The sequence below is a fragment of the Trichomonas vaginalis genome, chromosome III (assembly GCF_026262505.1).
Source record: "Trichomonas vaginalis G3 chromosome III, whole genome shotgun sequence".
Taxonomy (NCBI): domain Eukaryota; phylum Parabasalia; order Trichomonadida; family Trichomonadidae; genus Trichomonas; species Trichomonas vaginalis.
Window position 1 is genome coordinate 15,487,225 of NC_067205.1, and position 24,931 is coordinate 15,512,155.

Genomic DNA, 24,931 nt, shown 5'->3' on the forward strand with positions numbered 1-24,931 from the left:
TACCATGAATGGTTTTTAAGTAAGCATTCAAAGTTGCACACTCAGAAAGTTGTAATTCTTCTTTAGTCTCTAATGTTTCAAAGTCAAAAGTAATATAATATCTTGTCGGTTTATAAATATTTCTGCAAATTGTGAGCTAATAACCACTGATATATCTTCTGTTTCGTAATATGTGGTGCATATGGTTGCTGTGTCTTTTGCAACTGAACGTCTTGAATTAATCTTCCATTATTTTCTTTACATTTCTCACAATGCTTTAAAAATCTTCTTTGGTTTTTCCTTTCTGGATCATCGCGGATAGAATAAACTTCTTCTTTACAATATGGACAAACTTTATAGCCGGTGAGTGCTTCAACGTCTGTTATTCTGTCAGCGTGAAGTTTTCCACATGGACTCTGTGTTAATAAAATATTTACTGTTTCAAATTCTGGATCTATCATTATTGATTCCACTAATGGAAAGTCTACCTTATTTATGTCCACGTCTTCTGGTTGAGGATCACAATAATAGAAATCAATATTAACATTTAACATTCTCGCTAATCTCTCACTTTCTGATGAAATGTCAAACCCTTCATATGCATCTATTGCTTCATTTAAATAGCTTCTACGAGTTTTAGGATTAGCACCATCAGGAATGTTATAGAAGCGTTTAAATAACCTTCTACCTTCTGCTCTAATTTGATTATCATTCATTTTAGCTGTTCCGTTTTTGTTCATTTATGTAAGAATAAAAAATTAAAAAATAAATAAAAATAAAGTTTATTTTTTAAAACCCATAAAATAAATTAAGAACACATAAATTTTTATCATCTGCGACGTGACGAATACATTTTAATTTACTCAAGAATGCGTACCCTGATACATTAAATCTAATTCCTGTCTTATTTAATTTCACAACTTTGAAAAGGAATGTATGAATAGCTATAAAATGATGAGAAGATGTTTTATGGGTTGCTTCCATTTTTTCTGAAATAAATGAATAAATATAATGCTTATACGTTTTCATATCTTTTATATTCTTAATAACGAATGGTATAGACCTTTCCACTTCGTCTTCCTTCGGTGCTGTTCTTTCATATGAAACATTATTGGTATCTTCAATAATGAAACCACAATCACACAAAATTTTATAGGTTCCAATGGTTTCTTTTGATATTTTATCTAATAAATCAAAAACTTTATCAACACCTGTGCATTTATTTAAATAATAATTTGTGTAAATATCATGATCTTCTTTCTTAATCGTATTAGTTGCATATGTCACGTTTTTAAGAGCTTTTTTGAATTTTTCGGAATCTAAAGGTGGTGAAAGTAGGATACAGGGGTATTCTTCATTATCAATAAATTGTAACTTATGTTTACGAATAAATTTAGTACCTTCTTCTGAAAGTGTTTCGTCTATTTCACCATCTAATAAATTTTGTGTTGATTCTGAGACATAATTTTTATATCTTTCTTCATGAGATTTCTGAACTTCTGATTCTGAAGCTGGGATATTCATTAAACCCTCTACTTCATTTTCATTATATTTTTCAACTTCTCTTAATTCCTTAATTCTTTCATCTATTTCATCTCTTATTTTTTTCAGTCTTTCAATTTCATTGTATTCATCATCTTTAATCCGTTCTTCATAATATTCGGGGAAAACATTAGGTTCTTTAGGTTTTTCTTCTTCAGATGTGGGATATAAGAAATTTATAACATCATCTTTATTCATTTTTCCATCATAATCTAAATCATTTAATAACTCCGCGAATTTTTTACAATTTCTTAAATAATATTTATCAACTTCATAACCTACCTCCTCTAATATATCCTTTATTTCCTCGTTTGTGAATCCTAATTTTTTAACGTTGTTAGTTTTGACGCTCATTTCATACAAAATAAAAAAATAAAATAATAAACATAACTAAGTTTTAATTTTTCGTAAGACATGAATTTTTAAAGTTTATTTTTTATTCATGAAAATAATTATTTCTAATTTCTTTTACTCTCTCGTATATACTAGATTTAAAGAATTCAGAACATTTCCCATAATCTCCTAAATGTTTTCTTATCTTATTGGTTTTCCATTCATTATATGAAACTGTATAAACTTTATCTTTATCTTTGCATCTTTCATCACTTCCAATATATTTATATCTCAGTTTTGATTTAGCATTTTCATATTCATTAGCGTTTAATAATTCACAGTCTTCCTTTTTAAATTGATGTTTAAGATATTCAGGATTAACAATTCTATAATATTGCTTCCCTTTAAATCTTTGAATATAAACAGGAACACCATCCTCTAAAATTCGATAATCTATTTTATCTGGTTTTACTTGTTGGGTCATTTATAAAAGATAAAAAAATAAATTATTTTAAAATTAATGTTAATTTTTTTAATGATTTATAAATAAATATATTTTAATGCATCGTCTATATATAGATGTAACAAAAAAAGTCACTAAACCCGTCATATCCTACTACTACTGTCTTATGAAAAAATCCATGTCTTATAAGACGTCTTATGAAAAATTTCTGCCTTGTAGTTATACATTAATATTTTATTGTTTAAATAAGTGGAATTATTTTGTCTACTAAATCAAAAGTTCTTTCAAAATTGAAAAAAGTATTCAAATTTTTTAGGTCATTTTTTTTATTCATGGACGAAATTGTATTTCCAAAAGATTTTGTACAGACCCAAAAGGCTGTTCAACGATTAAAAAGCATTAGAGAAAAAACACTTGCTGGAATTCCTGTTCTCCTTAATGGTCCAACAGGAACAGGAAAAACTTATTCTGCTAAAATTGCATTGGGCGATGCAATAATTTTCAATTGCAGCCAAGAAACTACAGTAGATCAGCTCATTGGTAAAGTCATATTACAAAGTTCAAGTACAGAAATAACAAAATTTGAAGAAGGCCCATATACAATTGCTTATAAAGAAGGACGTTCCATTATTCTAGATGAACTCAATTTAGCATCAGAAGAAATTTTACAATTCCTAGAAGCATCACTTGATCAGGATTTTTTGGTTATTGAAACAAACAATGGAAATCCTCATAAAATAAGAAGAAATAAGAATTTCAAACTTGTTGCAACACAAAATCCAGCTGAAGATGATTATATTAAAAACAGAAATAGATTATCAGCGAAATTCTTATCAAAATTCAGTATAATCAATTTTGATCCTTTTGATTCTGACGAATTACGTATTATTGCTCAATCAAAATTGATTGATAATGAAACAACTCAAAGATTACTTGAATTTCATGATTCATGCAAAATTAAGGAATCAAATTCATACAGAATGTTCACTGTCAGAGACATTAAATCTACAATACACAATGTTTCAAATCAAATATCATTGCCACTATCTATTTATTTAACATACATTGCAGGTTTCCCATCATCAGAAAGATCAAAATTAGAAGATTTACTCAAAATATCACTAGGAATTGATTCAATTCCACAGCTTCCAAGAGTAGATTTTGATTCAACAAACTATTTCAAGAATCGTGCTTTAACAAATGCATTGTCAATATCAAACTTTTTATGCATTCAAAAAGCCAAACCATTATTAATTGTAGGTGAAGTTAATTCAGGAAAAACAACACTGGCAAAATTAATATCACAGGATTTTCATCCAAAGAGATCTCCACCACGAACTGTTATTTGCACTCCAGAAACAACAATTTCCGATTTAATTGGAAAATATACAATTGAATCTCAAAAAGACAAAGGGATAGAACCTACAATTCCGTTACGATGGATTGATGGTCCAGTTGTAAATTCGATTTTAAATGGAGATGTACTTTTACTCGATAATATTTCAAACATTCAAAGCCAGGTTATCGAAAGACTGAACACTCTTATTGATACTTCATATGCCCAAGGAAGTGAATTTATGATCAACGAAAGACCTGAAAAGCAAACAATTAATATTCATCCAGATTTCAGAATTATTGCAACAGCAAGCTATGAAACAATCAAACAAATGTCACCAGCATTAATTAATAGATTTAGCATCGTCTTTCTTGATGATCAATTCAAATTAGATAACGAAGATTCACAAATATTCTTTGAATATATTAGCAAGAGAATTCCCGATATTGCCTCAGAATTAATAAATCTTGATTTCAAAAGCAATGATAAATTTGTCAAAATCATTGAATGCGCTAATTCTTTTGTTAAATTACATCAGAGATTTCCAGATTTGCCAGGGCATGATATCATCCAATTTTTAATTAATGTTTTAATTGGTGATGAATATGCTTCAATTTCGGAGAGATTTATTGACACAGTAATTTCAAATATTAAAAATGACTCACCAACATTTCATTTCAATGAATCACCAAAGTTGAGAAAATTTATTGCAACTATAGTTAGTTTATTCTATATTGGCAAACATGTGGTTGTTCAATCTCAGACTGGATACGGAAAAACATCTGCGGCAGAGGCACTCGGATATATTCTGGATAAGAAAGTCATCAAAGTATCATTCAATTCAGAAACACAAATAGGCGAATTGTTTGGCAACGCCGTTGTTACTGGTGGTGGATTCCAAGTCAAGAAAGGACCAATTGCAGAAGCTATATCTAATGGTTGCATATTCGTAGCAGATGAATTGAATTTGGCAGAATTAAACGTTCTCAAATCGCTGAGATTAGCAGTAGATTGCAATGGCGGTGATGAACTTGAACTACCAAACAACGAAGGAACAAAAAAAGTTCATCAAAATTATTTCTTCATTGGCTGCCAAAATGACATTTCGATGTTCGGAAGAAAGCGCCTTCCTGGTGAACTAACATCAAAGATTGTAATGATTGAATATCCGTTGCTTGATGAACAAGATTTACAAGGAGTATTAAAATCAATTATTTCTGAAATGTCAGAAAATATCATTGATATCAATTTGATGAACTATCTCCAAAATCTTAGCACCTTGATGATGAACATCCGTAAATCAGAGCTGTTAAAGTCAAAACCATGGTCATTCAGAGAAGTTCGAAGATTTCTTAGGAGAAATATCTCATTTAGAGAGAATAAAACATTAACACCTCACCATCATGCTGCATTTCAATTATTAAGTGTACATGATGATGAAAAACTACTAGAAATCATTAGAGTTGTTTCTATTGCCTTCAATTTATCTCCAGAACAAGAACAACAACTTATAACAGATATGAAAAGTAATGTTCAAGTTGAATTCATTGAAAACAGTCCAAATTGCATTTTGAGAAAAGGAACTGTAGAAATAACTGCTCCAAAACCAGATGTTGATATCAATATTGAACTCAATCAAGTCTGGGAGACATATTTCAATATGAAAATCATTGATTCTCAAGAACCAATTCTTCTTGTTGGCCCATCTGGATATAAAGAATTTATTGCAAAGCACACATCAAATAATCAAAAATGTGTAACTCTCAATAAGGATTCAACAACATCTTCTCTTATTGGAAACATCATTTTAACAGATAGAAAATCAGTAATTGCTTCATTAATGGATATTTTATCTAGAATTGGAAACAATATTACAATATTTGATAGAGCAAATACTATTAAGAAGAAAATCTTTGCACAGAAATTTGAAATTTCAGAATTTGAATCATTAATAAATGATCTTATGCAACTTTCATCAATGCATAATGTAATTGAGCAAATCAAAAGGAATATTTTAGAAGCAATTCAACAAGAAAATGATGAATCAACATTTCTTTCATATTATACAACAGTATTCACACCTGGATTAATCACATCAGCTATTCTTCAACAAAACACTTTAATACTTAAGAATTTTTCACATCCATCTGTTGCAGTTACAGAAAGACTCAATGAACTTTTTGCAATCAATCCAGAGTTAACATTAAATGAAGATTTCACAAACACAATCATTCCTTCTGAAAATCCAACAATTAAGATCACTTCTGATAAATTTAGAGTAATTGCAACATGCACTGTAGATGAAAAGAACAAACTTTCTGATGCAATGCTTTCAAGAATGACTATTGTAAAAACAAAAGAATACAAAAATGAGGATTTTAAGTATATTCTCAATGAAAGCTATATTGAATACATATCAGATCAGGAATCAAATTATACAACAAATCAAAAAATTGTTATCAATCGTCTATGTGAAAGAATTTCTAAAATTGAAAAAGATACTTCTCCCTTCACAATTTTTTCAATGGCATTGTATTGCTATAATATAATTAATATTAAACCAGCATGCGGACCATTGCAAACACCTTTGATATTTAAGGAAGGGAAAGTTATATGCAGTAATCTTTTCTCCATTCCTGATAGGAGAACAGAAAACAGAAAGGGAATTGTTTTTACAGAGTCAATTCAAAAGATGACAGAATCATTATTCATTTCTGCAGTTATTAAATATCCAACAGTGGTACAAGGAGCTAATGGTGTTGGAAAATCACATGTTATTAAGTATCTTGCATCGGTTTTCAATGCTGATGTACTTACGATTACCATTTCAAACTTAACGACTATTGAAAACGTTTTTGGTCACAATGAATTGTCACAAACAGAAAATGGAACATCATTTGGATTTAAACCATCTGCATTTCTCGACAAAATCACAAATAATTCGAATACTGGCAGACCAATTTGGATTGTCTTTGAGGAGTTGAACCAAGCTTCGAACTCACTTCTTGAAGCTCTTGCACAGGTATTTGACCCAGAATCCAATACTGTAACATTACCAAATGGAGATATCGTTCAAAAAGTCGATTACATGGTATTTGGCTTAACATCAAAGCAGTTGATCAATGATACAATCATGAAGCAAGCAATTGTTTATAAACAAGATGATTATCAGGAAAAGGAATTTGTTACTATTTGTCAAGAAATTGCTAATAACAAGAATATGAAATATGCAGTTAATGATTTTCCTCAAGCTTTATACAAACTTAAGATTCAACAGAAAGACAATCAATCTCAGATACCAATAACTATAAGAACATTTAAATTGTATTTGAAGCTAATTAAGTCATTACCTAATTCTACAAAAATGATTCAAAGCAAATTCCTAAATATTCCTATGGATAAAACAGATTCTGAAATTAAAATCGGAATTGAATCTAATAAAATGATGATCAATGGAAAAAGATTTAAATATCACATTGATGATATCAGAACAAAATGTCTTGTTCAAAATCTCACATCTTCACAGAAGGAACTATTCTTAATTTTGAATTCGATTATTTCTCAACCAATTCCTCTTATTGTTCAAGGTAAAACAGCTACAGGTAAATCCCATGCTGTTCAATTATTCGCAGAGGCAGCTGGAAAAGAGGTAACAGTGCTTCAACTAAATGCAGATACTTCAGATTCCATAATATTCGGAGGTTATAGACCTCTATCAGAATTGAAACCAAAACAAAGATCAGAGATTCTCGGCGAAATCAAACAAATAAATCCAGATATACAAGTTACAGGATGGACACCAAGCGCTCTAAAGGCTGTTTGCAAGAAACTTGAACTCGAATTAGACTCTCATGGAGAAGATGATCAGAAGAAAATCAATAATTTAATTAGAAGAATAACGAATGATTGCCAGTTCTATAACATGATAGAAAAGTACGATTCAGTAATTGTTTCTGCAATGAAGTCAGGAAAATGGTTGCTTCTAGATGGTATTGAAGCATGCCCGTCAAATATATTTGACAGAATTATTTCTCTATTATCACCCAAACCAAAGTTAAATCTTTATGAACATGGATCAAATAATATTATTGAAGCTCATAAAGATTTCAGAATAATAATGACATACAATCCATTTGATGCATTGCACAAAGGAAATATTTCTCAAAGCGTATTAAGTAGGTGTTTCATTTATAACCTTCAACTAATTGATGAGTCATTCATCTCTTCATTCATTGTTTTATATGGGCAATTAGTTTCTGCTGAGAGAAGTATCTTTGCATCTGAAGAAGAAATGGTTCAAACTATTGCAAGAATATCAAATACTCATTTGCTCCAAAAAGGAAGTAAATTTGGTGAATTTACTATAATTGATGGAAGAACATTAATTAAAATCGCCAAATCACTGATTTCATTTGTCCCATTAAATGAAGAAAAGATATTAAATGCATTATATGCTAATTATGGGAGAGGACTATCCATTCAAGAAGATCACAAAGAAGAAATCATAAATCAATTTAATACTAAAGTTGATGAGAAATATATGAAACAAATTCCAACAAAATCTGTTGTAAAGAGCACAGAAATCAAAAACCTTATTGAATCACTTCAAAACTTTAAGAGAAGTCAAACACTAAACATCGAATTTATTCTTTCTCATCTAAACATCATCGAATTTGGAGAACTTGAGCAGTTAAAGCCTGTTGTTAACAAGATAATTAGTGATCAAAAAATTTACAGAAGCAATATGAACTTCTATCGAGATGTAATGGTTTTGATTAGCGATTTTATTAGTTTCATTACATGCAATAATGCCGAAATTATTAAGAATAAAACTGTCGAAACAGTTAATGCTAATGAATTTCCACAAATTGATTTATTCAAAAGTCGTTCCAAAGCGATCATATACCTTCTTGAAAATCGAATCTTCAATTTTGAATTGAAATACTCTGCTTTAGATTTAAGATTAATTGGAGAATTAATGATGGAAAATAATGTCAATAAGTTGATATCAATTCTTATCAAATCACCTACAATTGGAGTAGAATTCTTTAAGAAAGGAACATTCTTTGAAATAGTTGCAGAATATTTAATGTTTTTACGGTCAAATGGTCCATTTTGGATGATCGGTACTGGAGATGCTGTTCAGAAGAATGGCATTACATTTGAATTCGAAAATAATGTACTGAAGAAAGTTCATGATAAGTCCACACAATATGAAGTTGAAAACACTCAAAATTCGTTGCTGGAAATATTAATACAAATAACTGGACATGAAATTCAAATAGAAAGTGAACTTGATAACGAATGTATTGATTATGATTTTATCAATTCTATTATGCAGGATTCAAATTCAATTATTTATACATCAATTTTCAATGATATTCGTTCAATGAAAGGATTCCTTAGAGATTTTTATGCAGAAGCATTCAATATTTCCTGTGATATCATTTTCAAGCAAAATTACAGACTATTTTCAGATTGGAGTGCAATTCTGAAATACATTGCGACAATATCAAAACAGAACCACATTTCTCTTACTTCAGAATTTTGGAACAAGATTGCCAAGAGTCATCCTCAAATAGTGACAGCAATTATTAACTTCAATCTTAAACAATTCCAAAATTCTCCAATTTTATGCGATTTTCAGTCAAGGCTTGAAAAAATTAATTTAGAAATTGATGATTCTGAAAATTCAAGTATTCAGAGGAGAAAACGTCAATTACAAAAGATCAACGAGTATATTAATAAGAAAGAACCACACTATGAAGTATTAAAATGGTTCATTGATAAGGGTATATTCAGCACGAATATTTCATCAACTATTCTTGCATTAATGATAGATTATGCCAAAATAGAAATTTATATTCCAAAGAAGTTTAATATCAATGAGTTTGGAAGTCTTTACATAGATAGCGAAAACAATGAACAAACAGATTGGTTCTTTTATATTGCAAAACATTCATACATTATTTATCTTATAAATCAGCTGAAGCAAACAAAATCTTTATATGCTATCAGAGAATTAATGAAACATTACACACAATTAAAATCAAAATTCATGAAGCTTTATAAATTGGATCAAGAAATTTTATCTGAAATTCAACAATCATCGACAAAAGAATTATTTGAAGGATTATCATCATATCCAGAGCTATTTGATTATGAAGCATTATCAGATAAATTTGATATTATGATTGATCTTGAAAAAGCCAACTCTCCAAATTGGAAGAATACAATAGAAAAAGTGCTTGAAATCGTACCTCCTTCAGTTCCAATCTTATATCCCACTCTTAATGATGACACATTTCAATTGTTTATTGAATTTGCTCCAAAGATTTTCAAAGGAGACAAAGATTGGCCAGTACTTCAAAATATCCTTAAAAAACAGAATCCAAAGTCATTTTCTGAATTATGTGAAATCATTGATGATAATGTTGAAGATGATGAATTAATTCTATTGAAATCAATATGCAAAAATAGAAATGAGCAATTCCAAATCAGATTGTATGATTTGGAACTTTTTAAGGCTAATCGAAAAGAATATCTTCCACTTCAAACCCTTCTCTTTGAAAAATGTAAGGAAACAGAAAGCTTTTTGGATATTTCAGATAACAAAATTACAATTGGACTAGTTATTTCAAGATTATATTCTAATTTAACACTTGTTCAATTAAATGGGGATGGAAATAGCAAAGCTATTAAGAATTTTATATCACCACTATATAAATCTGCTTCGAAGTTATTGTTTCAGATTATGGATATTGCAGAGGATTCTAATATTGATAACATTTTTAATACATTCAATTGGAATAAGGAAATTGATGAAGATGATATACATGATCTATCAAAAACAGCAAAATTCCAAATGCCATACTTCTATCAAGGCTTTGTTCATTCAAAAACAAAAGAAATCGTTTATTTATCACAAGAACAACTGCCAGATTTTATAGATTCTTCACTTAAAAGGATCAAAGAGTTGTTCGATTTTATCAAAAATTTCAAAAATGGTCAAGATAATTTGGCATCAACTCTTATTAACGGATGCTTGGTAACAATCGAGAAGTTTGTCGAAAACAGGAAATATCAACAACTTTCAGAAATTGTTGGTGAATTTTATAGATATTTAGTCAGAAACTTTGATATTGAGATTATTAATGAACTATATCATAAACCGAAATCTGAAGAATCTGATATGCTAAGGAAATTATTTTCTACAGTATTTTGGAATCCAATTGGTACGTTTGGTTTTTATGTCAACAATGAATACAACAAGAAACTTCACGAATTGCAAAGTGATATTGAATCAAATGACGAAGAGTTGAATTCAATAAATCAAATTGATTTTATTACGCAGTTTGATACATGCTTGAATAACGATAAAACCCAATTTATGAATAAAATTAATGAAACGAAACTTGATCGAACAATTATGCAGTATTGGATGGTTTATTCTTCTCATCTCCTTTCTTTTTGTAATAATTTACCAACAATTGATTATTTAGAAAATACTGATGAGTACGATTTCAGCCTTTCAGAATTTATTAAGCTTTGTGATCAAAAGCTTGAATATGCCAATTCCATTAGCAGAGAATTCGTAGTTCTTATTAAGAAAAATAAAGATCAAGACTATTTTGAATACATAGATGAAGAATCCAATCAGCATAAAATAAAGTGCCAGAAAGAAATAGTTGCAATTAAAGCGTCAGATACTTTTCAATTTGATGATAAATTATACGAAGTCAAAACTATTGAAATTCCAATTTATAAAGAGGCAATTCAAATAGATAAGTTTGATTACAAAAAATTTATTGAAATCCAGAACAAACTTAAGAATTCTTTGAAGAATAACAAAGAAAGCATCATTCCGAACATAGGCGTTATCAAAGTTCTATTTGGTTCTAAGAATTCAAATGAGTTTCGATCTTTTTTGGAAAAATTCAATAATAATTGTAATAACTACGATTTCCTTTCAGAATTGAAGCAGTTTGGAAAACCAAAATTCAGCTTCGATAAGAATGAAAACCTGAAAAATACATCAAATTTCTTAGAAGAATTGAATTCATATGCCAATAAAATTGAAACATTAATGAACGATAAAACTGATAATTCGAAAGATATCATCAAAATCGAAGAAATTCAAAAAATTAAAATTACAAGTAACCCATTTTCATATCCAGAACTATCTGAAAAAGATTTCAAATTTAATTTTAATAAAATTAACAAAGCGAATCTTTTCATGCCAGCAATTATTGTTGATAATGACAACATTCAGTGCACATTTGCAGACATAGATATATCATTAATGAATATATCACAAATAGAATTAACACCATTCGTATTTGCTATTCCTATAATTGGACATGTTGAAAAATATAAAATTAATCTCCACCAAGATAAAGAATGCTATTTTGATTTGGAATTCGAAAAAGATAAAATCAAATTGAGTGTTTCAATCAACTCCCTTCCAAAACAAATTCCTGAAATAGGAGCAATTCTTCAAATTTACGATATATCTATCCCAATTAGAATCAAATTCAGCTACAGGGATGTAAAACTCTTTATCATGTCGGAAAACAACACATTTATTGAAGATAAAGTTCATGATTGTTACATGATTAATAAACCAGTTATGTTTAAAGATGAAAGGATTAAATTATCAATAACTGATGAAGAAGGTACTCCAATCGAACACTCATTGTGCTTTACCAAATTTACAGGATCTAAACAAATTGAACCACCAACATTAAATTACAATAATTGCATTTCTCAAATTAGCTTTAATCGCCCAATAGATGTTAATATGAGTATAAATGCAGATATTGAATCATTTAGTTCTCAAAAAATATCAATGAAAACAGAACTCATTGAAAGATATATTTCATTGAATCTATATAATCTGAGTTTGACCGAATTCGATGACAAAGAATTTACATATGCAGGTAATTTAGCGTGCACATATTACATTTTATTCAGTACATATAATGAATTTGATGAAGATGAGTTAACAATACAATTTGTTCCTCAATCTGAAAATCTCCTTATAAATGTCATAAATGATGATGGATCTTCAAATACTTCATTGTTCAAATCCAAAACTATTGGAAATAAAATTGAAAAAATTGTCACTTTCAATATGCATTTCAAGGATTGGCAAACAGATTTGAGTCAAATAATTGTTCGAGCTTCTTTTGCAAAAGGTTTTGGTTCTATTCAAAAGGTTATTAATGTGATTCCATGTTTCGTCAATATCGACAAATCGAAGTTCCGTTATCGGATACCTGAAAAACGCCGTGAATATCCATCTCCAAAATGCAATGCCAAAATAATCGATTTGGAATCGAACGCTCAATGCATCATTCATATTAATCAAGCCATTCAATATCAAAAATTCTGTATAGTAACACCATTTTGCTATCATGAAGAGTATAAAATACCAAATTGGAATATTGAAATTAAATATAATGAAAATTCAAAACAGGTATTTATTCCTACTGATGCTAAGAAATATATCGAATATTTTGTAATTTTGGAAAATAGCAGCTATGGTGTTCGAAAGGATCAAATTCAACCAGGATGGAACATAATCTGTTGCAGGCTCAGTGGTTCTCAAAATTCCAACCAAAATAAAAATCATTATCCAATTGATCCGAAGTTTGATGGATGCTGGTTCCCATTTTCCATAGATTTTGAAAAAATTAAGAAAATTATTTCAAATCATAATAATATACATAAATTAGTAGCGCAATTGATGATATTTATTAACGAACAAACAAAAACTTTGTTCAATGGATTAAAACAAGGAAAAGTAGATATTGAAAAGAAAATTAATATCGTTATAGATATTTTTGCAAGAAAAATTAAAGATATTCAAGAAAAAGGAAATCATTTCTTCAAAATATTTGATTATCAAAGTGCCATATATGAAGCTCATAGCATAATTCAGCCGCCAATAATGCAGTACGATAACCAAAAATTAAACGATATTGATCACCAATTTAAATGTGCAATTGCCAATAAAATCATTGGATTATCAGCTGAGAATCAATTCAAAGCAATTAAAAGAATTGTTTTAAATTCAAATGAAAATCTTGAGAATGAATTCTTGGAAAGTTTAGAAGCGTTTAAAAATTATGAAGATAAAGAGGAAATCAATTCATTCATCAAAGAAATAATAGAAAAAGCATATCTTCAATTCCTTAACAGCATTGTTGGAGAATTTTCACAAGATTCGGCTTTTAAATATATTGCAGTTCAAGAAAATAATGTTAATGGAATTAATGAATTCAAGCGAGAAAAAATTAATCATTTTCTTCTTCACTCAACAAGAAATGAGTCAATTTCAAGCATTAATGCAGCATTGGCTGTTATTCCAGCAGAACAAACTTTGGAAAATATCGATATTATTCTTGAAAATTCATATCAGTTATGCATGAATCTCCCACTTTATATTCTTTCAATATTAGAAAATAATGCCACAATAGATAATGCTAAAAAAATATTCAATTATTTAAATGCAATAAATGAGTGGATTACTAAAATTGATCATAACAATCCATTTAAACCTAAGACCGAAAAGTTTAAGAGCTACTTCAACCTTATGAATGAAATTTTATTCGACAACAGCGGATCTTCATTTGAAAACTATATCCTTCCGAAAACAATTAGGCCTAAATCAAAACAAATTTGGAGCTTAGAAAATACAATTCTTTTCAGCGAAACAATAGAAATTGAAGAAACAATCGAGGAGACATCAAAGGAAACAATTGAAAAAGCGAAAGTTCAAATAAACAAAGAAATTGAAACAAAAGAAACTGGGGACGGAACAAAAACAAGAGTTGTCTCAGAATTACAAACAAATGAAGTTCAAAAATGGATCCTTGATATGATGTCAAACCCATCTAATGATATAAAAGTTTGTTTTAGCAAAAATATTCTGCAAGATTACAGTGATCCTCCTAACATGGAGAGCGCCAAGCTTTCAGTGCTTCCAATCATCAATGAATCAATTCAATTGGCCCAAAACATTGTGAAATATGCTTCAGACAAAATGGATATATTCGAAAAGAGTGATGCCGTTATCCTTTTGGATTCAAGTTCAACAATCAATGAGACACAAAGAGCTCCATTTTTCACATTGTTCACTGCAATGGCTTACGCATTAGAGATGTTGCATGTTCCAACTGCATTGGTTGTCTTTTGTGATAATGGATTTCAATTTTTAGCAAAAGACAAGAATAGTGAATTAAAACTATATCATATACAAATGGCTCTTGATGCATTCTCTGTTTATAGAAAGTTATCCGATTTAGGTGATGCACTTGATAAAGTTAAACAAATCCCAATGGATATAAATACAAAAAGAACTATTTATGTCATTTCTGATGGATTATTCTACAATTTACATGATACTAATTCATATGCATCGTTATTAAAAGATCAGAATGTTGTTGTTTCAATGATTCTCCACACTTTGATCGAAGATGCTGATAAACAACAATTAATTGGTTATATTTCAAGCAATATCAGGAAAATCAATGACAGTTTTATGGATGTTATCAAATATCAATTTGGATTTTATGAAGATCCTAATACAATCTTCCATGATTCAACCAAAGTAGCCGAATTAATTGTTAATGCATTTAATCAATTCGATATGGGAAGAGAAGGAAACAAACAAGTTATAGTTGAAAGATATACTGATTTTTCGGTCGTAGATTTCAGATTAGAAGAAATCAATTCTAATACTACAGAGTTTTATTCAGCATCGATTGAATCTCTTCTCCAAGAATCAGAAGGTTTTCCGAATATAAGATTTTGCAGCGAAGAAATCTTTATAGCAAATTGTGATAATCATCAAAAACTTCCATTAGATATTTTCAAGAACATTAAACAGAACCAATTAAAGATTGTTTCTGCATTTGAACCAAATAAACCAACGCAGTTTTCGCAGAGCACAAAAGGAAGCAATATTTCATTGAAAGGTTTCATACAATTTTATATTACTCAAGGTCAAGATCAGAGAATTTACCTGGAAAAGAATTCAGGATTCATACTTTCTCATTCTTTGTTTGTTGTTATTGATGCGAGTGAAAGCTGTTTCAATCAATTTACAGCAAACTTTTCATATCAAACGATTGTTTTCACACTTTTATCTCTGAGAAATGCTGATTTCGATTCTGTTTCAATCTTCATCACAAAAGGAAATAAAGTTTATCAAATTTGCCACGAATGCTCTTCATTAAATGCATTTGACGAAAACTCCGATATCTGGGCAGCAATTTATTCTTTATGCATTAATCCTGAATTGAAATCGGATATCTCAAGTGCAATAAATGCTGTCTATGAGTTGAGATCAAAACAAAATACCAAGAGTTCAATTTGCTTATGTTTCACCGATGCATTAATTTCTAAAAATGAACTAGGCAAAGTTGGAACATTAATTACAATGCTCGAACAAAGAAACACTCCAGTATTCGGAATAGGAATTGGATTTAATCCTATTAATATCAAGAGGGCATTTAAATACCCAATTATATCTGCAAATCCTTTCAATATTCCAATAGCTCTTGCTCAATCATTGAGAGGCCAATTCAATCCTTCAGTGCAAGTTAAACCATTTGAAGCTAAAGATTCAAACGGAGATATTGTGAAAGTTATATATAATATAATTGATTCTGATAGCAAAAATCCAGTTTTCCGCGACATTTTTAATTTACTTGATAATATTCAAAGATCTGAAGAAACAAACTCTATTTATTATAATCAAAATATTCGTTCTGTTCAGAAAGATAATTCAAATAATTCAAACTCTGGAATCTATAGATATGAAGATTATGGACTTACAAATATTTTAGGCGGATATAAATATTCAAACGTTCAAAAATCAACTTCTACAACTATCCAAACCAAAGAAGGTTTGAAAAACGAAAATGATGAAGTATTTGATTTAGGAAGAGGAAAAATCTGGAACCAGAATATTTTGATTTGCCAATTTTGGGATTACTGTATGATGAAGGCTAATACTACAGGAGAAAGCGATCACATTACTAGAAAATCTCTTGAAAGCAGAGATGGAATTATTGCATCATTGTCTGGACTTGGAATTAAATGCAGTATCGTGCAGAATTATCTCACTGCAATTCAATACCTTCAATCAGGAAAGTTTTCTCAAGCATGGATAATTTGTGGCAGAGGTGAAGATAGAAAACCAGATGAACTTTATGAAGGAGGTTCATCCAAATATATAGATATTTTCATTGATATACTTATTGAATTCCAGAAGCGAGGAGGATCTTTGTTATTCTCTGCTGATAACAATCCATTAACTTATGAGTTGAACAAATTCCTTGAAAAAGTAAATCTCGAAGGCGAAAAGATCAAATTCAGATTTAGTGTTGATGAAAAAGGTGGAGAAATGCTTAGATTCGGAAACATTGATGGAGATGAAGCGAGAATATTCGATGAAAGATCATATATTGATGTTCCAGGAAGCAAGAGACCTTTGTACGGATTCAATGTGAAGACTTTATATGAAGGTACAACTATTTCATGTGTCCCAGGAGATGCCGATCTTGGTCCTTTCCAGCCATTCATTGTCACAACACAAGGTAATTTCAGCAATCTCTACTATATGTCGCCACCAGAAAGTTTGGCTGGTGATATTATTCTCGATGGTTCTTTCACTAGATTCTTCAATGAGCTACACAAAGAAGGAACTTTGAGATTGGTTCGAAATATTGCTGTATGGCTCCTCTCTGTTGAAAAGAGAGAAAGATTATTAAGGAGTTATAAACTTGCAACAACATGGCAACCAGAGAAATTTAATATTGATTTACCAATGGCTGTTCCTTCACTCAAATTTAATGAATATGTTGATGGCAGTGTTATTGATATTTGCTTTGTTGTTGATGCAACTGGTTCCATGAGAAATTTACCAGGCCGAAATGGATTAGTATTAAGGGAAACCACAAGCTCAATGATAACTGGAGCAAAAAGCATATCAAAGACATTGATAAAATATATCAACGACAATTATTCTGATTGCAATGTTCAATACTCTGCCGTATTCTTTAGAGATTTAGCAATGGCAAGATACGTTGGGCATATAATGCAAAATAGATCAGATATTATTAGATTCCAATCGGCAAATCACTTTGATCCAGATAAATTCGATTATATATCATGTGGCGGCGGGGCAAATGATGGACCTGAAGATTGGGTTCAAGCATTTGACGGAGTTCTAGCAATGGATTGGAGGCCAAAATCAAAGAAGATCATGATTATGATTACAGATGCCAGTTGCCATGGAACTAGCTTTGATTCAAAGACAAATAAAAGAATTAATGATACGACCATTGATAGAGAAGAAGAACCTAAAATGCTTGATAGAATTCAAAGAATTGCCCAAAAAGGAATTGATGTATGCTTCTTTTACACTCATATGAATGCATACAAGGCAGTTAATGCATTTGAAACTTATTTCCATAGATATGGTGGAAAAGAGTTCAATACAATGTATGAGCAATTTGATAACAGTGGAATTTCTCTTAGATCTCAAGTCACCAGAATGCTTCAAAGAATTATTGATGACGCTGTTGCTTCTTTCAATGTTGGAAAAGTACAGGAAACATATTCAAATTCAACTGTTCTTAGGAAGCATAGAGCCCAAAGAAGAGAAATTCGAACCCAATTACTTGGTAATCACGATTCTTCTGAATTTATCACTCCAAAACCAACTCAAATGCCTAAGTTTGAGCCAAAGGATGAAACTCCCAAACAACTTAGTAAAAAACAAAAGAAAATGAAGAAAAAACAAAGGAGACAAGAAAAAAGAGCTCAAGAGGAACTTCAAAGAGCTCAAAACAAACACACTGAACACAATGAAAGAATAGATGAAGATGATGAAGACATAAATGAGAATTAAAAAGATCATAGACAGCAAATTAAGACATTAATTCAACTTATTTTATTTATTTTTATATTTTATAAATATATTTCTTATTTTAAATCCTAACATCTACTTTTTCATATGTTGCATTAAGGATGCAGCCTTGGCAGTTAGGAGACCATTCTCTTCACTTTCTAATTTTCAACCAAATTCTATCCAAATTTCATGTTCCAAGAATTGTTATCCTTGGCAATTCATGAGAAAAAAATGTGTTTTGATAATTTCGACATCCTTAGCTATATAAAAAATGAATTTCTCAACCAATATTGAAAAATGCTTTGTATGCTTAAAAGACATTGACGTATCTTTGTAAATTTCTTATTACAAACTAAATGAGAAATGTGTAACTTTGCGCAACAAAATTTGCAGAAATGATTTTTGTTTATTCAGAAAAATACTTAATCTTTCATTATACAAAATGATAGATTATAACATTGCTTCATAGATGAATTTTATTTACAAATCTGTTTTCCTTCCTTTTACAGTAAATTAATTCATGGAATACACAGATACACCAATTCTTCATGAATATTATCCTGTAATTGGAATCTGGGTAGATGAATCAATTTCAAACAAATTACTAAAATATAATATCAAACTTAATTCAATCTTCCGAAGAATAGGTTTAGCACATGCAACAAAGCTTCCTGGATGGAGATATCTTAATCTCAATAAAACTCACGATGATAAATCCGAAAAAACAATTCGAAAATGCGTTGACATTCTTAAAACCTACGGAGACATATTTATTACACCAGATTACATGATGAAATTGAAAGCATCTTGCTTAGAATCAACTCCAAAACATCTTCAAGATTTTTTCAAATTAAAAACTTTTAATTACGAGTTTCTACCATGGTACCAAGATACATTTAAAGTATTATCGAAGTCTCCCAGGAACAACGAGCTGGTTTTTTCGGATATTCCGCGTTATATAATTGCATTTATCGATAAAGCAACGAATCCGAAGCATCTATTAAAGAATGTTCCAATTAGTTTTCAAAATAGATTACAGAATATATTGGAAGAGATCACAATGCCAATAATTACAGATTTTAATGAAGATAAATCAGAATTAACATTTTCTGGAGAAAAATTCCATCATGTTGTTGATGTAAGCCAAAATTCAGGGAAACTCAATACAATTTTAACAGATTTATTATCAGATATATTAATCACTCGAATTCCTGAAAATTCAAAGAAAATAGTACAATTAGAACGCAATGCAAAGCTCATGCAAGCAAAATCTTCAAACAAATTCCTAGGTTTATTCTCAAATAAATCAAAAAATGAAGGAATTAATGATCATATCTTTAGTTTGATATTAGCTTTAATCATTGTTCGTCAATTCGATGAAGCTCGGCAACTTTTACTTGAATTACTTTCGAAAAATGATTATTCGAAATATCGAGAAGCGAAATTCTGTTACATTCACTTACTTCTACTTCAGTTGGCTCCAATTGAAGATATTTCAGTCCATATTAAAGAAATAACAACAGATGACAACGATATCAGATTATTTTCTTTGTATCTCTTAATTATCCACACATATACCTCAAAAGATCATTTGATACAATCAGAGCAACATCTTCTGCAGCTCCTCAAAGATTTTCCAGCAAATTCCTTAATATCCCGCGCAATTATCGCACTTTGCTACGAGAGAATGGCCTCAAAATCGCTAATTGTCCAGAGAAAGCGCCACGCAGCCCGTTATCTCCAAATTGCGAGGTCTTATTACAATCGACCAAATGGAGTTAATCCGATCAGCGGAAATGCTTATCGCTGCTCAGTCTTTCTTCAGCATATACTGACTACTCACGACGATCCATCCAAAATCTTCCGCTGCGGAGTTTCAGATTTAGATGTTCTTAAGCACCAATCCACAACATCTACGGCTTGTTGGGAGAGATTAAACGCACAAGCTCTTAAAACCATAGCCAGAGACTTAGATAAATGTGGTCTTACCCAAAATACGCCTTTAATTTATTTTTATTTGCTTTGCCACAGCGGCAACGTTGTTTTTGCCGAGAAAGTCTTACGAGGAATGTTCAATTCGTACAACAACCTCAAAGACAAGTCCATTGTTGATAATTTAATTTTACCGTATTTTATTGTCCGAAAAGGAGCCAAAATTGTCAAGTACGGATCTCCCGAGTACTTCAAATACCAAAGAGAACCATTCCAGCCAATGATTGACCTCTGGGAGAAGAGTAACAGAGCAATGGGAAACATCGAAAAAATTTGGATAAAATCCAAACAAGAAAATCCAATTGAATTTGTTGTTTGCAACGAGCCAATCAAGTTCCAGTTCGAGATTGATGTTGACAAGTGCAATATACCTATCCACATGAAGAAAACACATGTCATTGCTGAAGTTTCGGAAAACAAAATCGAAATTCAAAAGCAAAACAAAAATTCTTTGGCAAATAAGGTTCAAAACGATAAAGAACCTGAATTTACCAAATCCGAAATCACTAAAAAAGAATTGATTGTTTCAGATGAATTTATCGAAAACGATTTTTGTAAAATGTTTACAAAAGTTATCGATAAAAACCGCCAAATCAAAGAGCTTGAAATTTTGCCATTAAAAGAGAAGAAATTCCAAGTTTCTAAGATCCAATTCCAGTTCTGGGAGACAGCACAAATGTTCATGGACTTTCCTTTGTTTAATTTGCAGAGTTTATCAAAACAACCAACATTGTTTGTTAAAATCAATGATGAAAAAGATATTTCTTTGAATGACGGCGAAATCAAAAAATTTACGATATCTATTTCTAACATTGGTGATTCTCCAATCAAGAAGCTTTATTTGATGCATGATAATCCATATTCTTTTTATTTTTCTGACAACACGATGACAATTAACGGTTTTTCTGTTGTTCCAATCATAACTAAGAGCGAAATCAAGGAAAATGAAGAAATTATCCTGAATTGCTTAGTGAAAGGTTCGACAATGGGATTTGTCTCTCATTTCGTTTGGTTCTATGAAGCAAATGAACCTTTGGCGTGGAGACATTTCGTTTCTCAATTGAATGTCTTGTCAAATTCAAAGGAAATCATTGATGTTTCTGTTTTCAATGATCCTAGGGATGGCAGAAAGAATTTGTTGTTTGTTCACAAGAACTCTGATTACACTGTTCTTCGAGGAACATTCAATGGAAAATGGTTCGAACAACTCAATATTCCAAGCACAAATAATAATTCTGTTTATTTGGAAGAAACAGATAAAAGTGACAAAATTGAAACATGGAGAGATACATTCACTGATAAATCGATTTATGGCGGATATGTTTTGATCTCTGCTCCGGATAAAAATGGAGAGATGGTTGTAAAACAGTTTCCTATTAATGCAAAGAAAGAAATCATGAAATTTGATATAAATTGTGTTGATTCTCTTTCTTTGGAAGAAAATGATGTCATAGAAATCGATTTGATCATTAAGAACATTTCTGATAAATCACTCACGAATGTAAATGTGATTTGCGCAAATGAAGAACAGAATTTTGTGTTTATTGGAAAGACTATTGTTTATGTTGATGAAATTGGATCTCTTGAAGAAAAGAGATTGACATTTACGGCGTTCTTTACTGCGCCTGGTGTTGCAAATATTGCAACATTCTTTATCAAAGCAGAAGGTGTTGAAGCTATTTCAATTCCTTTCAAGAAATATATAACTGTTTATTAAAAGTATTTTTATAGTTACTTTTATATGTTTTTATTTCTTAAATTTTAAAGTATCCGTTTCCTTAAAACTGGAGCTTACTGAGACCTTAAATTTGAAAATTCGATGCTATTGTATTTCCCAATTTCGATATTTTATCGATAAAATAAAAATTTCAAAAATATTCTTATCGAAAATAGGCTATTGATTTTTTTAAACAAATAGCATTATGCATTTAAGAAATGAAAAATATTGATTTGTTTCAGCTCCATCATTATTATTAGATGAAAAAATGATAATATCGTTTCAAACTATGACATAACATTTCAAAGCTACAGTATTTGATATTGCCTTAATTATTTTTGCCCAATATCACTTCGAATTATTTCTTGGATTTTTCAAATTGTGGAAAAAAAAATTGAAATGTGGGAAAAAAATTGAACGTTGGAAAAAATTGAATTGTGTATAAAACGAGTGTAGTAGCAATTGCTAGTTTTTATTATTTTTATTTTTTTATTTTTTTTTATTTTTTTATTTTTATTTTTTATTTATTTTTTATTTTTTTTATTTTTTTTAAGCCGGGAAATAAATAGCGCAGATAGTTTCTACATATAGAGGCATGCTTATACTTAGAGTTTGACAGTAATGTAATGTAAAAATGAACTTTAACTTGTGCATAACTTTGATAAATATGCTTAAGTTTTATCAGGAACGTTATGGGCTATACACAAGAGAAATTACGAAAGAAAAGAAATTTAACTTTGATAAATATGCTTTCTTCGTCGCCATATGTGAGCTGGAATATGGATCTATAAATACCTCGAAATAACAAACATATGTTTTAATTTAATCAACACTTATTAATTCCTCCGTATTTCCATGAAAATAATTTCCAAAAATTCCAATGAAAAAACTAGAATTGCACCTACGTTCTATTTCCAAACAATTTAATTTTGACTAATAATCATTTAAAATTGTGAAGAAAATGTAAAATGTAAATTAAAATTTTTGACTAAGAATCATTTAAAATTGTGAAGAAAATGTAAAATGTAAATTAAAATTTTTGACTAAGAATCATTTTTATTTAATGTCCGATATTAACCAAACTAAATACAGTGAACTGCGAAGTATCTACAAATACTACATAGATTCATATAATGTGTTGTATCGACTGAAAAGTGATAATGAAGAAGAATTAAACAAGATTTACACAATGATCACAATGGAATTGATAGATTCAAATAAATATCTTCCCCAAAAAATAATGGAAGATATTTTATGTATCATTCAATATAATAATCGCTATACAAAGTCATATTTATATCTTGCCAAACTAATTTATGATGATTATCATGTAACAGAGTCATCCAAAGTTCCATTAGATGTTATCTACCTATTTTATAAAGAATATGGAATTAAATTAAACAAATCTTATGATTTCGAAGAAATTAACTCAGAAAATCTCGATATTCATACAGAAGATACAATTTACAAAGCAATCATGTACAATGACTTAGAAAGATTCATCACATTCACGGAAAGTGATGAATTTGATTAAAATCAAATACTTGAAAGCGATTTATATCCAGAAAATAGATTCGGATATTCATTACTTGAGTTATGCTGTTACCATGGTGCTGTTGATTGTTTCAAATTATTAAGGACGAAATTTGACTCAGAAATAACTCAAATATGTCTCGATATTTCATTTTTAGGAGGAAATCAAGAGATTATGAGTGAATGTTTGAAACATCAAACACCAAGTGAAGAATCCATGGAATATGCAATTGTGTCACACAACATTGATTTTGTTACATTCTTGATGAATGAATACAATATAGAGATCAATTTATTCTATTGTGGGGTTCATAATAATCTTGATTCTTTTTAAGTTTCTTTTGATCAAACTGATGATGTTAACACCTGTTTTGTTTATTCATCTCTGTTTAGCATTCCATCTCTTTGCAAATATTTCATTTCACATGGTGCAAATATCAATGAAAAAGATAATGACGGAAGAACTGCTCTTCATTATTCAGCAGTAAATGATAGTCAAGAAATTGCCGAGCTTCTTATTTCACATGGTGCAAATATCAATGAAAAAGATAATGATGGAAAAACCGCTCTTCATTATGCAACAAAAAATAATCATAAAGAAATAGCTGAACTTCTTATTTCACATGATACAAATATCAATGAAAAAGATATTTACAAAAGAACTCCTCTTCATCATGCGGCATATTATAATAGCAAAGAAGTAGCCGAATTTCTTATTTCACATGGCGCAAATATCAATGAAAAAGATAATGACGGAGAAACCGCTCTTCATAATACAGCGAAAAATAATAACAAAGAAATAGCCGAACTTCTTATTTCACATGGTGCAAATATCAATGACAAAAATAATGACGGAGAAACCGCTATTCATATTGCAACAATAAATAGCAGTAAAGAAATAGCTGAGCTTCTTATTTCACATGGTGCAAATGTCGATAAAAGGGATAATGACGGAGAAACAGCTCTTCATATTGCAACCTTAAAAAACAGTAAAGAAATAGCTGAGCTTCTTATTTCACATGGTGCCAATATCAATGTAAAAGATAATGATGGAAAAACCGCTCTTCATTATGCAACAAAAAATAATCATAAAGAAATTGCCAAACTTCTTAT

General features: G+C 29.9%; 3 protein-coding genes across 3 annotated transcripts, besides 2 other annotated features; all 3 read left to right on the forward strand.

The window, feature by feature from the left end:
* Nucleotides 1–110: 110 nt before the first annotated feature.
* Nucleotides 111–695: a mobile genetic element.
* Nucleotides 696–1,448: 753 nt separating this feature from the next.
* Nucleotides 1,449–1,958: a mobile genetic element.
* A 691-nt stretch (nucleotides 1,959–2,649) lies between these two features.
* Nucleotides 2,650–18,606, forward strand: TVAGG3_0707390 (midasin-related family; the record flags this gene model as incomplete). Its single annotated transcript, XM_001318411.1, has 1 exon — nucleotides 2,650–18,576. One exon carries the CDS (start codon nucleotides 2,650–2,652, stop codon nucleotides 18,574–18,576), a length of 15,927 nt encoding a protein of 5,308 aa, XP_001318446.1.
* A 456-nt stretch (nucleotides 18,607–19,062) lies between these two features.
* On the forward strand, nucleotides 19,063–22,387 carry TVAGG3_0707400 (uncharacterized protein; the record flags this gene model as incomplete). The annotated part of the gene is made up of 1 exon (XM_001318410.2): nucleotides 19,097–22,285. The coding sequence occupies one exon, from the start codon at nucleotides 19,097–19,099 to the stop codon at nucleotides 22,283–22,285; it is 3,189 nt and encodes a 1,062-aa protein (XP_001318445.1).
* A 961-nt stretch (nucleotides 22,388–23,348) lies between these two features.
* On the forward strand, nucleotides 23,349–23,819 carry TVAGG3_0707410 (spectrin binding; the record flags this gene model as incomplete). Its single annotated transcript, XM_001318409.1, has 1 exon — nucleotides 23,349–23,819. The coding sequence occupies one exon, from the start codon at nucleotides 23,349–23,351 to the stop codon at nucleotides 23,817–23,819; it is 471 nt and encodes a 156-aa protein (XP_001318444.1).
* Between the last annotated feature and the right edge of the window lie 1,112 nt (nucleotides 23,820–24,931).